Source organism: Micromys minutus (genome assembly GCF_963924665.1).
Source record: "Micromys minutus genome assembly, chromosome: 3".
NCBI lineage: Eukaryota > Metazoa > Chordata > Mammalia > Rodentia > Muridae > Micromys > Micromys minutus.
Window position 1 is genome coordinate 65,571,546 of NC_137972.1, and position 12,571 is coordinate 65,584,116.

Sequence of the window (12,571 nt, forward strand, 5' to 3'; positions counted from 1 at the left end):
AATTAGCTTTTCTTTCATCCCTTTAAAGATACCACGTCATCTTTTTTTAATCTGTTTACCATGGAATTGTAAGCTCTGAATTTTATCCTCCTTCCTCTGTGTCTGCCTTTCCTCTTTGCCTTTGCTCTCGGGTTTTAATTTGCTGTGGGAAGAGATGTGTTTGCTGTTACGTTGCTGCTGTAATTGTCCTGGTGATGCTCTCATGGCTTCCCGATAATCTGTCTGCGGTGGGTGTGTGGGTGTGTGTGTGTGTGTGTGTGTGTGTGTGTGTGTGTGTGTGTGTTAACATTTTCTCTGCCTCGCTCTCATTTCTCTGGAGTGACATAGATCTTAAGCTGTCTGTCACTGACCCACAGTTCTTGGCTGCTGTGTCTCCTGTCCAACCTTTCCTTACTCTATATTGCAGCATGGCTGATTCTAACTGGTCTGTCTTGATGTTCATAGATAGTCTTTACTTGGCTGTGAATCTCTTGAAGCTTTTCTTCATCTCAGTTTTAATTTGTTGTGGGGCCTGGTTTGTTTGGGTTTTATTTTGTCTTTGTTTTTTTACTGTTATTGCTTTATTTCTAGCTCTTTGATACTTAATTTCTTCTTTCTAAAATCAGGTATCAAATCCTGCACCGTGCCCCCCCCCCCTTATAGATGGATACATTTGGATACTTTCCATCCCCAATAGTTGCAACACCTCTGTTGTCTCTACGTTGGTACCTCCTATGGTTTCAGGCACCTGGGGGGGGGGGGTGCAGATAAAGGGAAATGGGCTGTGCTTGCTCTAACACTGTGAAGTAATCTCTGTGTGTGCATAAATACAGTAGTGTTGTGTCTTTTTAGAGAATTGGCCCCTTTGTCATTGTCTGCAGTATCATAATGACTTCCATAAAACAGGTAAGGCAAAAGATAGCGAAGTGAGGTCTTTGAAGACTGAAAGAAAAACTGTCACTCCCCAACATATAGGAGACATGCTCTGAGACAAAAGAGAACAGAGTCATGCCTGCTCGCCAGTCTTGTCAGCACATTAGAGTGTTGGTTTCTTTTCTCCTTCCTCAAAGGTTGTTTTGTTGTTTTACTGAAAGTTGGTCATTTTCTAAGACAGGAAAGACTGGAAATCACTTCATTCCTAGAAACAGGCACACTTTTTTTAATTGGATATTCTCTGTATTTACATTTCAAATATTATATCCTTCCCCCCCCCACTTCCCTCCCTCCTCCCCCTCAACTTGTTTCCATGAAGGTGCTCCCTCTCCCAATCACCCTCTCCACCTCAGTGCCTTGGCTGATGATAATGTTGCTCCTCCCTTGAGGGTACAAATCTTTCAACTACTTCAGTTCTTTCTCTAGCTTTTTCCTTGGGGTCCCCGTGTTCAGTCTGATGTTTAGCTGCAAGCATCCTCAACTGTATTTGTATGACTCTGGGAGAGCCTCTGAGGAGACATCCATGTCTGGTTCCTGCCAGTAAACACTTCTTGGCATCAGCAATAGCACTTTTTTTCCCCTTTACTTTATTTAGTGTGCATGCTGAAATCTGTCAGGACACACAAGGGGTCAGTCCCTCCTTCCCTTAAGCGTGCTAGTATAGAACACTGTCCTAGTCGGACCCTGTGTTTGTGGAGCTGAGCCCTGCAACTTAAGCTCCTGCTCCTTAGGAGAAAGAAGAGAGCAGGCTCTGCAGAGAACACCTCGGGGGACTTTTGCCTATCTTCTGTGGATGGGAACTGGGGGAGGTAGAGGGTGCACCCGTGTACTCGTGCTTATGGGAACCAGAGGTCAATATTGTCTCCCTCAGTCACTTTGTTTTTTATATTTTGAGACATGGTCTATTGCTGATTTAGGTCAACTGGCTGTCTGGCAAGCCGCAGGTCCCTGTCTCCATCTCCCTAACCCCGAGATTATAGGCATGAATTTTTGCACCTAGTCTTTAATAGGTGTGGGTAGGTTTTGAACCTCATCTTTGCAAAGCAAGGAGTTTACCAACTGAGCCATTCCTCTGGCCCCTCACCCATCCTTTTGTGAGAACACCGTGCTCAGTCCTATAGACCGGAGCCTATAAGGGCCAATCTGTTTCTTATTTCTCTTTTCTGGAGGAAGGGGTTTGCATGTGACACATTTAGCTAAGTTCTTCCTAATGGGGTAGAGTCACCACCTCCTAGTCGTCCATGTCTTTCCTCAAAGGCATTTTTCTTTCCTTAGAATTTGAGTCACTGTTCATTCAGGGGTAGGCTAAAGACATCCTGAGAATTTGCAGCTTTCTTATTATAATGGCAAACACCTCAAGCAGAAATATCCATTCTGTCTCATAAAATGAAACTTCCAGATTTTCATGGGCTAGTTGGAGATGCTGTAATAGTCTTACAGGCTAAAAATAGGAGAGTTTGTTCCAAAGCAAACCAATCCTCTCAGGCCTATTTTAGAAGCTGTTGCTATTACTGACATTTGCCACCAGGGGGAGCCCTACCATGCCACTATTTGTTTGCCTGGGTAAAGCAGATGTTCAACAGAATTTTCCATGTACAATGGGACAGACGTGGAATGCAATTGATGCTCATGAGGACAGCCTATTTTTGAGGTGTCCTTGACTGTACCTTCCCTCAGCCCTCAGCCCTCAAATGTGCAGCAGCTCATACTCTAAAGATCAGATATGAGCCATCCGTATATCTCCAACCCTCACTTAGGACCTATTCTTCACCCCAAGACCTGAGTTGGCAGACTAGCAGGCTCCTTCTAAGTAGCCAGCAGCCAGCACTAGAATCGTCAGGAGTATTTCAGTTGTCTTCTCTGAGAAGACAGGTCAGGCGCCCACTCCAGGCTATCTGCTGAGGGTAAGGATCCCACACACACTGAAACAGGAAGTAAGAAAGCTGGGATGTCCTAAGTTGGGTACTTTATCAGAAACCAAACAAAGCCTGTCCTGGAGTTCTGATCAGTAGGTAATTTCTCCAACCAACTCTGCCCCATGAAGGGACAGCCAAATTATACCCACAGGAACTATTCCTGACAAGTTAGGATCCAAAACACCTTGATTCAAGATCCACGGGGGTGCGGATTTGCAATGTAGTCCTTCGTCCTGATTCAGGACCCTTGCGTTGTCCCTCTGTGCGCAGTACAGAGCCCAGGGACACAGTCCCAGTGAGTCTGGGATGCAGCGTTGGATAAGGATCACCTCTGCTGCCCACAGCCACTGGTGGGAAGCCGCACTAAAGCTTCACTGTGTGTGTGCTGACCCATAGGACAGACTGAGCTCAGCCCTGGAAAGGAAAACCACAGCAAATCAGAAGCTGAGATTCCCCCTGCTCCCTCCTCCCATCAGACCTCTCCTACGCTGCTCCATCCCTGGCCACACACAAGGAAAACTCCTAAGCTGGATGGTAATCAAAAAAACAAAAACAGAAAAACTGCCTTTCTTCTGTTTGTGATAGAGGTGGGAAGGAAGAGGGAGCGAGCAGTTTACACGCATAATCTCTTTAGAAACACGAGAGGGCAGCGTTGAGCTGTATCCAACTTCTCAGCTTTGCAGCCTTGGCTCCTGGATTTTCTGTGTTTTGTTTGCCTTTCTGTTCTTACCATGGCACTGCCAGTATGAGTCACAGGCTATGGGCAAGTAAAGGAACAAAGCAGCTGCCAGAGGCTCTGGGCTGGGCTTCTCTGCTGTGTTGAGACTCCAGAGGGGTGAGGTATAGTAAATGGAGATCAGGGAGGTGGGGTGTGGAAACCACCTCCACCCTTCCTCCAGTTCTTTACCCCTGGCAACGCCCTTGGGAGAAGGCAGATGTGACTTTAGGGATTCCGTTGGCCGGGTAGCCGGGATCCCTCCGGAACTCTCTTCAGATCTCAGTGTGCCTGTAGACAGCCTCACACCCACGCTGGTCTCTGAGGCTGGGGTGCGTCTGTCCAGATGCTCTGTGGTGCACCAAGTCCTCTGAGAAATAATAGGCCAGATTCCCCACCTAATCAGCACCTCCATGGAAGGCTCCTCCTCTGCTCCCCTTTGTGAGAGCAGGGTCAGGGTGTCTGCAGCCCTGACCTCCAGTCTTGCCACAGAAGAGCTAAGCACACACCTCTCCTGACTGGCAAACGCTGCCCTTCCCTGGGATAAAGTGGAGGCAAGAAGCAGTCCACTTAAAAAGTGGCCTTCCACGGTTGGCCACACTGGCCTGGGTCTTGTCTTGGAAACAGCAGAAGCGGCCATAGGCGTTTTTTTCATCCTGACACGCAGAGAGATGCCTGCCCTCTAACAGAAAGAGACCCAGACAGTCCAGAGGACGCCTCCACCTGCTTGCCCTTCGCCTACAAACAGAACATTGTCCGTGCGGTCGAGTTGGAAACATGGGCCTTAACACTCGCGGTGTGAAAGTTCGGAGTTCACCTTCTGTCTTCACTGGGTTCCCAGCCACCGGACAGCTATTTCTGAATTTCTCTTCCAGATCACAGAGTTCTGCTGGTGCCCCCAGCCTCCTGGCAGGCCGGTGACCTGCCTGCCACCGTGTCACTCTCTCTCTCTCTTCTGTTTCAGCTGTGATCCCTCTGACAGATTCAGAACACAAGCTGCTGCCCTTGCACTTTGCGGTGGACCCGGGAAAGGACTGGGAGTGGGGGAAAGATGACAACGACAACGCCCGGCTAGCCAAGTAAGACCTGCCCGGCAGTCCAGTCCCGACCCCAACACCCTGCGGGACAGAGGTGGTGACAGTACTCCCCTTGAGGGTTGGGGAATTAAAGGGCAGGGAGAGGGTAGCACGGGCAGGCGAGTGAGCTCCTGTCACCTTCGGAGCTTTTCACTGGGTGTTCTTTTTGTTCAGCCTCATCCTGTCCCTTGAAGCCAAGCTGAACCTTCTACACAGCTACATGAATGTGACGTGGATCCGCATCCCCTCCGAGACCCGGGTGAGCCTCCAGTTAACAAAGCCCCAACCCAGTGACTGGACAGCCGCTCTCCGCGGTTGCAGGCAGTCCTGTACCTCCCTCGAGAATGTCCCCCACGCAGCACAGAGCTCGGCTCCACGCCTCAGGAAAGTCCCACCCCTTAATGCCCCAGGACCCGACTCAGCTACTCTGGCTCCTAGTCTAAAAACACTTCCTGTTGGTGTGAGGTGTGCGCGCGCCTGTGTTAGGGCACCCCCCCCCCATTTTACACAGCAGGAGAGGAATAAACACACCCACTCACAAAGCAACCCGTAGGCAAGTCATAACACAAAACTATCTCTGCTGAGATCGGAACAAAATGTGCCGCGGCAGAGCGGAATTAATTATAACTGCGTGTGGATCCTTAGAAAATCCAGGGAACCAGCAGCGCGAGTCCTCGGCGCGCGCCCCTCCCCTCCCCGAGGCGGGGGTGGCCTCTGGTGGAGCTAGCAAAAGGCAGAGAGCCGCCGACCCGCCCCGGGGTTGGGAGGGGGGTTGCCTCTGCTTGCAGATGCAGAGATTCCTTTTAAGTGTGTGACTGTTGTTTTCATAATCTTGGGAGGGAACTCCCAAGGGAAGGGATTTGTGAAAATTGCTTGCAAATAATTGGTCCTCTCTGACATGCGTTTACTTAAGCATCCAGCAGATTCAAAGTACTGAAAGGAGAGATCCCGCTAAAAGGTTCCTGCCCCCACTGTTCTGATTGCTCACTTCCGCTTCACCTGGACATCATCCAAGTAGGGCGCCCCCACGTGGCTCTGATTCGCCATGATCCTGGGGGCACAAGAGACAGCCAGTCAGTGGCAGTCGATGTCACTGTGCCCGGGCACCTACGTGGTATGCAATGACAGCAGCCCTAGATCCATAAATCAGTACCTTCCAGCTGGGCACATCTTTGTCCTACAAAGAGCAGGAGGCTTGGCCAGACCTTGGTGACCTCCATATCAAGTACAAAGCTGAGCAGACAACCCCACTGCTAAAGAGCACACACAGCCTAGGTTCCGGGACTTACTGGGGCCCCTTTCCCTGTTTCAGCCTGGAAACTTGCACCCTTTAGTGTCCGTGGCAAGCCAACCAAAAATCCAACGCTCCTTCCAAACCCAAGTGGAAGGACGGCTTTCTACCTAGGAGGTGGGGAGCAGCGTTCCACCAGCCTTGCTTCTGCTGACTGAGCCACAGAGGCTCATCCCTCTGGAACCTGCTTGAGCCGGGAACAAAAATAAAGTGAGAAGCAATGGCTTCTCCCTTCTCTTCTAGAGACCAGAAAAGGCCTGCTCAAGCATGTACTAGGTTCCTGACACACCCAGATACTGGCATGAGAGATGCTGCCTTCCCAATGACTCTCCTCACCAGGAAGGTCTCTCTTTGGAGAACCTATGGCAGCTATGCCTACCCAGCATGCCCTCCTCCCACAGCCTTCTAGGGTTTGCCACCTGTCCCAGAGGTGGTGTTCTACACGGTCTTGCCTTCCTCACTGGCTGCACGCAGGTTATTCACCACGGCATTCCTTCACTAGTCCCCTCCCAACAAGACCCCAACATCCTCACTGGAAGCCATTCCCAGCATCCTTCTCAGCTTAGCTTTCCATATTGGCAGTTAGAGAAGGGAACCCCTGCAGCAACTTGTCATAGCTGGATAAAGGAAGTGGTGGGTCCAAGATAAAGAATGGGGTTTAGGGCAGGGTGTGTACCCCCTTCTTGGGAACGAGGAGGGGAAACGTCTGTGGGGGAAGAGATGTCATCTTACTTGCTGGCCTCTGCCTTTACATGGAGACCTGGAACCTGTCTCTAATGGTGCCAGCAGTCTAGCCATGGAGAAGGCCAGAGTGTGGACCTCGTGTTTCTCTTTAAAATACACTGAGGCTCCACAATGCTGCACCAGCTGGGTCATGGGCATTCTGCCTCTATTCATCCACTCAGGACTCTAGACTTTCAAGTATCTATGAATTGCAAGAGAAAGGCCATGCATCCTCCTCAAAGGACGGCACTGAAGGTTTGAGGTCCCTCCCAGAGCATTCTGCCTGTATTCCACCCTTGCAACAGATCAGGGCTCTACGGGCTCCTATTCCATAAACACCTCCATCCCTCTCTGGTAGACGACCCCTCCCCCAACCGCTCATAACGGAACTCCAGTGACCCAGTCTCAATTCCACCTGTATTCTTGGGGCCTACACAGGGACAGCTATTCTGTAACCTTCCTTTCCTGCCTTCCCTCCCCACAGGCTCCCCTCGCACAGCCAGAGTCTCCAACGGCCTCGGCAGGGGAGGACGTACAGTCCCTGGCGGAATCTCTGGACTCGGACCGCGATTCTGTGTGCAGCAATTCCAACAGCAATAATGGCAAGAATGGTAAGGACAAAGAGAAGGAGAAACAGCGCAAGGACAAGGACAAGACTCGCGCGGACTCCGTGGCCAACAAGCTAGGCAGCTTCAGCAAGACGCTGGGCATCAAGCTGAAGAAAAACATGGGCGGCCTGGGCGGCCTGGTGCACGGTAAGATGGGTCGGGCCAACTCTGCCAATGGCAAAAACGGCGACAGCGCCGAGCGCAGCAAGGAGAAAAAGTCCAAGTCGCGCAAAGGCAGCAAAGAGGAATCGGGAGCGTCAGCTAGCACCTCGCCGTCGGAGAAGACCACGCCGTCGCCCACGGACAAGGCCGCGGGAGCGTCGCCGGCCGACAAGGGCAGCGGGTCAAGGAGCGACGCCTGGAAGTACAGCACGGACGTAAAGCTGAGCCTCAACATCCTGCGCGCCGCCATGCAAGGCGAGCGCAAATTCATCTTCGCCGGCCTGCTGCTCACCAGCCACCGGCACCAATTTCACGAAGAGATGATCGGCTACTACCTGACCAGCGCGCAGGAGCGCTTCAGCGCCGAGCAAGAACAACGGCGGCGAGACGCCGCGGCCGCTGCTGCCGCGGCCACCGCCACCGCCAAGCGGCCGGCGCGCAGGCCAGAGGCAGAAGGTGCGCCGGGCCCGGAGCGCGCCTCGCCGGGCCCGCCAGCCGCGCCGCCCACGCAGCTGGTGCTCAAACTCAAGGAGCGGCCGAGCCCGGGGACTGGAGTGAGCGCACGGGCGGCTCGGGCGGCGGGCGGCGCGGCGTCTCCGGGTCCCGGCGGCGCGCGGCGCGCTGCTCCCGGGACGGGCGGAGCAACTCCGGGCCGCAGCCCGCCGGCGCCCGCGCGCCAGAGCGTCATCCACGTGCAGGCGGCTGCCCGGGACGAGGCGTGCGCGCCAACCGTGGGCGCGCTGCGGCCGTGCGCCACGTATCCGCAGCAGAACCGCTCTCTGTGGTCGCAGAGCTACAGTCCGGCGCGCAGCGCGTTGCGCACGGTCAACACTGTGGAGTCGCTGGCGCCCGGCGGAGCGGACGCCCCGGGGCCCGCGGAGCACAAGTCGCAGACCTACAGCAACGGCTTCGGCGCAGCCCGCGACGGGCTGGAGTTCGCCGACGCCGACGCGCCGGCCGCGCGCTCGAACGCTGAGTGCGCCCGCGGAGACCCCGGGCCCGCGCAGCGGCGCTGCCAGCGGGAGAACTGCGCGTTCTACGGGCGCGCCGAGACCGAGCACTTCTGCTCCTACTGCTACCGAGAGGAGCTGCGGCGGCGGCGCGAGGCGCGCGCGGCGCGACCCTGAGGCGCCTTGGACTGCTTTTCCACCCTGTGGGGTTTTTTTTTGGTTTTTTTGTTTTGTTTTGTTTTGTTTTTTACTTGCTCTGGTCAGCCGAAGGGCCGGCGCCTCCTCGGTCAGTGCCGTGTACGTGTTTGGTCAAACGTTCCTAATGGTGCCTGAACCTACACTGATGCCACTCAGGTAGTAGACGGATAGGAAACAAGTCATACTGTTGGAAGTGGGTGTGCTAGCCTAGCATCTGCCTCGTACCTGTGGAAACTCAATAGCCATTGCAAGAGTATTTTTGTTCCTCTATACGAGAAATAAAGAAAATCGCAGCCCTTTGTTTTTAGAAGGGAGTGTTTTACATGTTTTCTTTTTCCTAACCTAGGGACTGACCTCTTCCAAGTAGCAGTCACTTGCGTGCGGTTGGTAGCACGCAGGGTGTAGAAACAAACGCGCAGCCCGGCCTGAGGTGGCGCTTCCTCTGCTGCTCCTACCTGCTTCCCACCAGGGTCCCTGGAGACCTCCAGCAGGCACCTTGCTACCCGCTGACGCTGGCCCCTTAGGAATCCCCACCTCCATTTCATAAGCAAACCCTCCTCCTACAGCCCCCGGCTCGAACAACATTCACACTGCCATCCAAGCTGCGGGCGACCACAGAATGGGCACCGGACAACCTACCTCTCAGGGCACGGTGAGGTGTAGCGAGATCGCTCCCAGTGCCGGGCAGCTCAGGTGACAGGGGCTTCCCAGAGACACTTGGGGTGCAAAAAAGCAGGGTCCTGAACCCACAATCGGATCGGCCCACATATGAGCCAGCATGCTAGACTGGTCATATCTCTCTTGAAGACATGTACAGTGAACCTTCGCTGGAGGGCCCCTTAGGAGGTGTGATCACATCCGTGCCCCAGAGGAGGGGACAGACTTGACCCCTTGGTCACTGTGTCAGCCCCCATTGGGCTGCTTTGAACCCAGCCTAGCCTCTTTCCATAGGGTAGGGGCTGAGAGAGGCGGGGGCGGGCGACCACCCCTACCCCACCTGCCTCTGTCAGGGTTCAGCCAGGTTAAAGGGCTCTCTGCTGGTGGAGACCCCTCCCAGAGCGGCCCTGCTCCTGGCTCCATGCCACACTGAGGGAGCAGCCAAGTCTCTGAGCAGTCTCCTTTTTGGTGCCTCCTACATTTCTTGAGGAAAATTGAAAAAAAAAAAATAATAATAATGTGTCCTTAGCTACCCTGTTTTGAGCAGCAATATGCAGCCTCTTCCTTTCAAGATTACCTCTGCAGACCACCGTTCTTGGCCAAGGACATTGAGGAGCTAGTCCTCACTAACGAGCTAGCAAGCTTGCTTCCTGGAAACATGGATGACATGGGTAAAGTCCTCACTAACAAAACCTTCGCGGCCCCGAGAGCTTTAGACTAGCCCCTGATAGCCCTAAAATGAGACAAAGCACCTGCTTACCCTCAGAAAGCGCAGGAGAGGGGTCATACCTTCCTGGAGCCAGCTCCTGAAAGGATGCTTCATCCTGTGACATCCAGAGCGGCAAAAGCAAAAAAATAAATAAAATAAAAATTTTCAAAAGATGGGGAGGGATTTTTTTTACTTGTTTGAAAAATTATAATAAAACAACTGAGTATCTCCTGTGAGTAATTTCTGTTTTTAATTCTTCCACAGCCTGAGGAGTCTTCAGTAATGTGTTCAAGTTTTGCATAAAGTGGTTCCTTAAATCAAAGTTATTTATTAAATAGAATCTTTAAGAAGTTCTTTTCAAAGTCTTACTTTTCGAGCTGAACATGATACTTTAAATGTGTGGTAATTACTAATCATGCTCCTGATAGTACTGGGGTTTTTCTTTCTTTCTTTCTTTCTTTTTTTTTTAACGTAGAGGGGAAAAATTCTTAAAACATCTCCCACTGAGAGGGTTTGTGGCAGCTTGTTGGGGGAGGGGGACAGTTTCTTTTTAACATAACACCTGAGCAGCTGCTTCACCCACTAAAGTTGTAGGTCACAGAAGCCTCTTCCGTCCAGCACAGCGGCCCAACTCATCTCAGAGCAACCTGATGAACGTTCCCGTGTGCACTCGGAAGCCTAGTCCTTACACACTGAGGTAGAAATTCATGTTTGTCTTTCTCACAGTGTGACTGTAAAACTAGCTGTACAAATCCTTTCTCTTTCCCATGCACTCTGCCAGAAACGATAAATAAATAAATAAACAAATAGATAAATAAGTAAATAAATAAATAGGGTGAACTGAGAATTAACATAGCTTGTTGTCACAGAGGAAACCCTCCCGAACAGGACAGTGGCTGTGTACTCGGGAAGCATGATAGCAGACTCTTTTTTTTTTTTTTTTTTTTTTCTCCTTCGTTGCCAGGTTACTTCTCCCTCTTCCAACTTGTGATGAATATGCCATGGAGAAGAAACAAGGGCATAGACTTAGAATGTTAGCCCTACTATTCTGACCAAATAAAGCACCCCAGCCCCTCATCGGCTTGTTCTGATTGGACTAAATAAGGTGGAGCACCCGTTAGGAGCATAATCCAAACAGTCCCCATGTTTAAGACTAGCCACTGCCTTCTGTGAGAAATCCAGCATCTGTGCAGTATCTAAGCAGGGTTAAGTGAGGAAGGCCGTGTGATGTGAACGTGTGGTTTCTGCGCATGCACAGCCTGCTTCGAAATGCCCAAACGAGCTGGCTATGGTGCTCCTGGGCCAGGCTTGGTGACTGGAGACAGGAACCGGTGGGCTAATTTCCCTAACAGCCTTTATTTGGCAGCCCTTTGTAGAGCAAGGAAGAAGAGGATGGCTGTGTTGGGAAACACCCGCCTGTACCAGTAGTGAGTAGGGTTCCCCATCGGATCTGCCTGGACTTTCTGAGAGAAGTGGGTATCTCTAAGCAGCAGCAAATGTCCAGAAGAATCCCAAACATTTCTAAACCCCTGTGGAGATTATCTCAGAAGTTTACTTCACATTTCCTTCACATGCCTTGCCTGGGAATGAATGGGCAAGAGACATAGTTTTTCATTCTATTCTGCTTGTTGACTTTCTGAGCTGTTACGTTCAAATTTGACAGACCAACTTTAAATGGTACTATAGAAATTATTTTTAGTATTCTCAGAGTGTGCCACAGAGCAATATCTTGCACCCTTATTTTCACAGAGTTGTCCCGTAGAAGAGGAACTGGGAGTGGGCAGGCTGTGTGTGATTGTGGAGTATCCTTGCTTTTATGTGGACCCTCTGAAACTGGGACCGTGTACATGGTTTCTTCCTTTTAACTGAGCACTTATTTTGGTTTGGGTTGGGTTTTGTTGTTGCTCTTGTTTTTTGGTCCCCCCCCCCCCCCCCCCGTGTATGGGTTTGTGGTACTGCAATCATTCCTATTAATGAAAACTTTGTCACTAAGTAACTGTGCCTCCCTAACCTGTCAGTGCCCAGTGCCACCCAAACCTACTGTTTTACGAAGTTAAAGTTTTCCAAAGTCCCTTAACTTAGAAATTCTGGTAGCTCCCCATGACCGAAGATGAAAGAATCCATCCCAGTGCAGGCATCAGGGTGTGGGGTTCCTTGTGCAGTTCCCCAACCCCAAGTCTCTGAAGCAGGACCAGCTTGTAAGACAAGGCCCTCCCTTAGCATTCATAAGTTTATTTTTCAAACTCTTCTAACTGCAAAAACAGACCTTTCCCATCAAAATATACCCCACGTTGACTAAAACAACACCACCAAAAAATAAATAAATAAAATAAAATAAGATAAAAAAGGAGAGGGTCATCGGGATTGTAGATACCAGTGTTAGGAAATTTGTGGAGGAAATAAAAACAAAAAGAAAAGAAGACTGTGCCAGTTCCAATGTGTAAGAGTCTTTATTTTTTATTTGGAGGCTCAAGGTGCTTACATCATGTTTGGGGTGTCTTTGTTTGTACCCCTCCTTAGGACCTCACATATTCAGATCCTCTGCTGTTCCTTTCTTCCAGGGCTTCTTGGCCCTAGTAGAGAAGCACTGTGAGAAATTCAGATGCGGCCAGCACTCTTGGCCAGGAAGCAGGCAGGCCCTTCCCAAAAGCTCT

The 12,571-nt window shown here is 51.3% G+C and overlaps 1 protein-coding gene across 2 annotated transcripts in view; it reads left to right on the top strand.

Moving 5' to 3' along the window:
- OTUD7A (OTU deubiquitinase 7A) overlaps window positions 1-8,530 on the top strand; it is a gene marked incomplete at both ends in the record, with an annotated part of 101,501 nt that extends 92,971 nt beyond the window's left edge. For both annotated transcript variants that reach the window (XM_080913881.1, XM_080913882.1), the window contains 3 exons: window positions 4,508-4,622; window positions 4,794-4,878; window positions 7,118-8,530. In XM_080913881.1, the coding sequence (XP_080770007.1) occupies window positions 4,508-4,622; window positions 4,794-4,878; window positions 7,118-8,530 (1,613 nt within the window). The remainder of the gene's footprint in view (window positions 1-4,507; window positions 4,623-4,793; window positions 4,879-7,117) is intronic.
- Window positions 8,531-12,571: the final 4,041 nt, after the last annotated feature.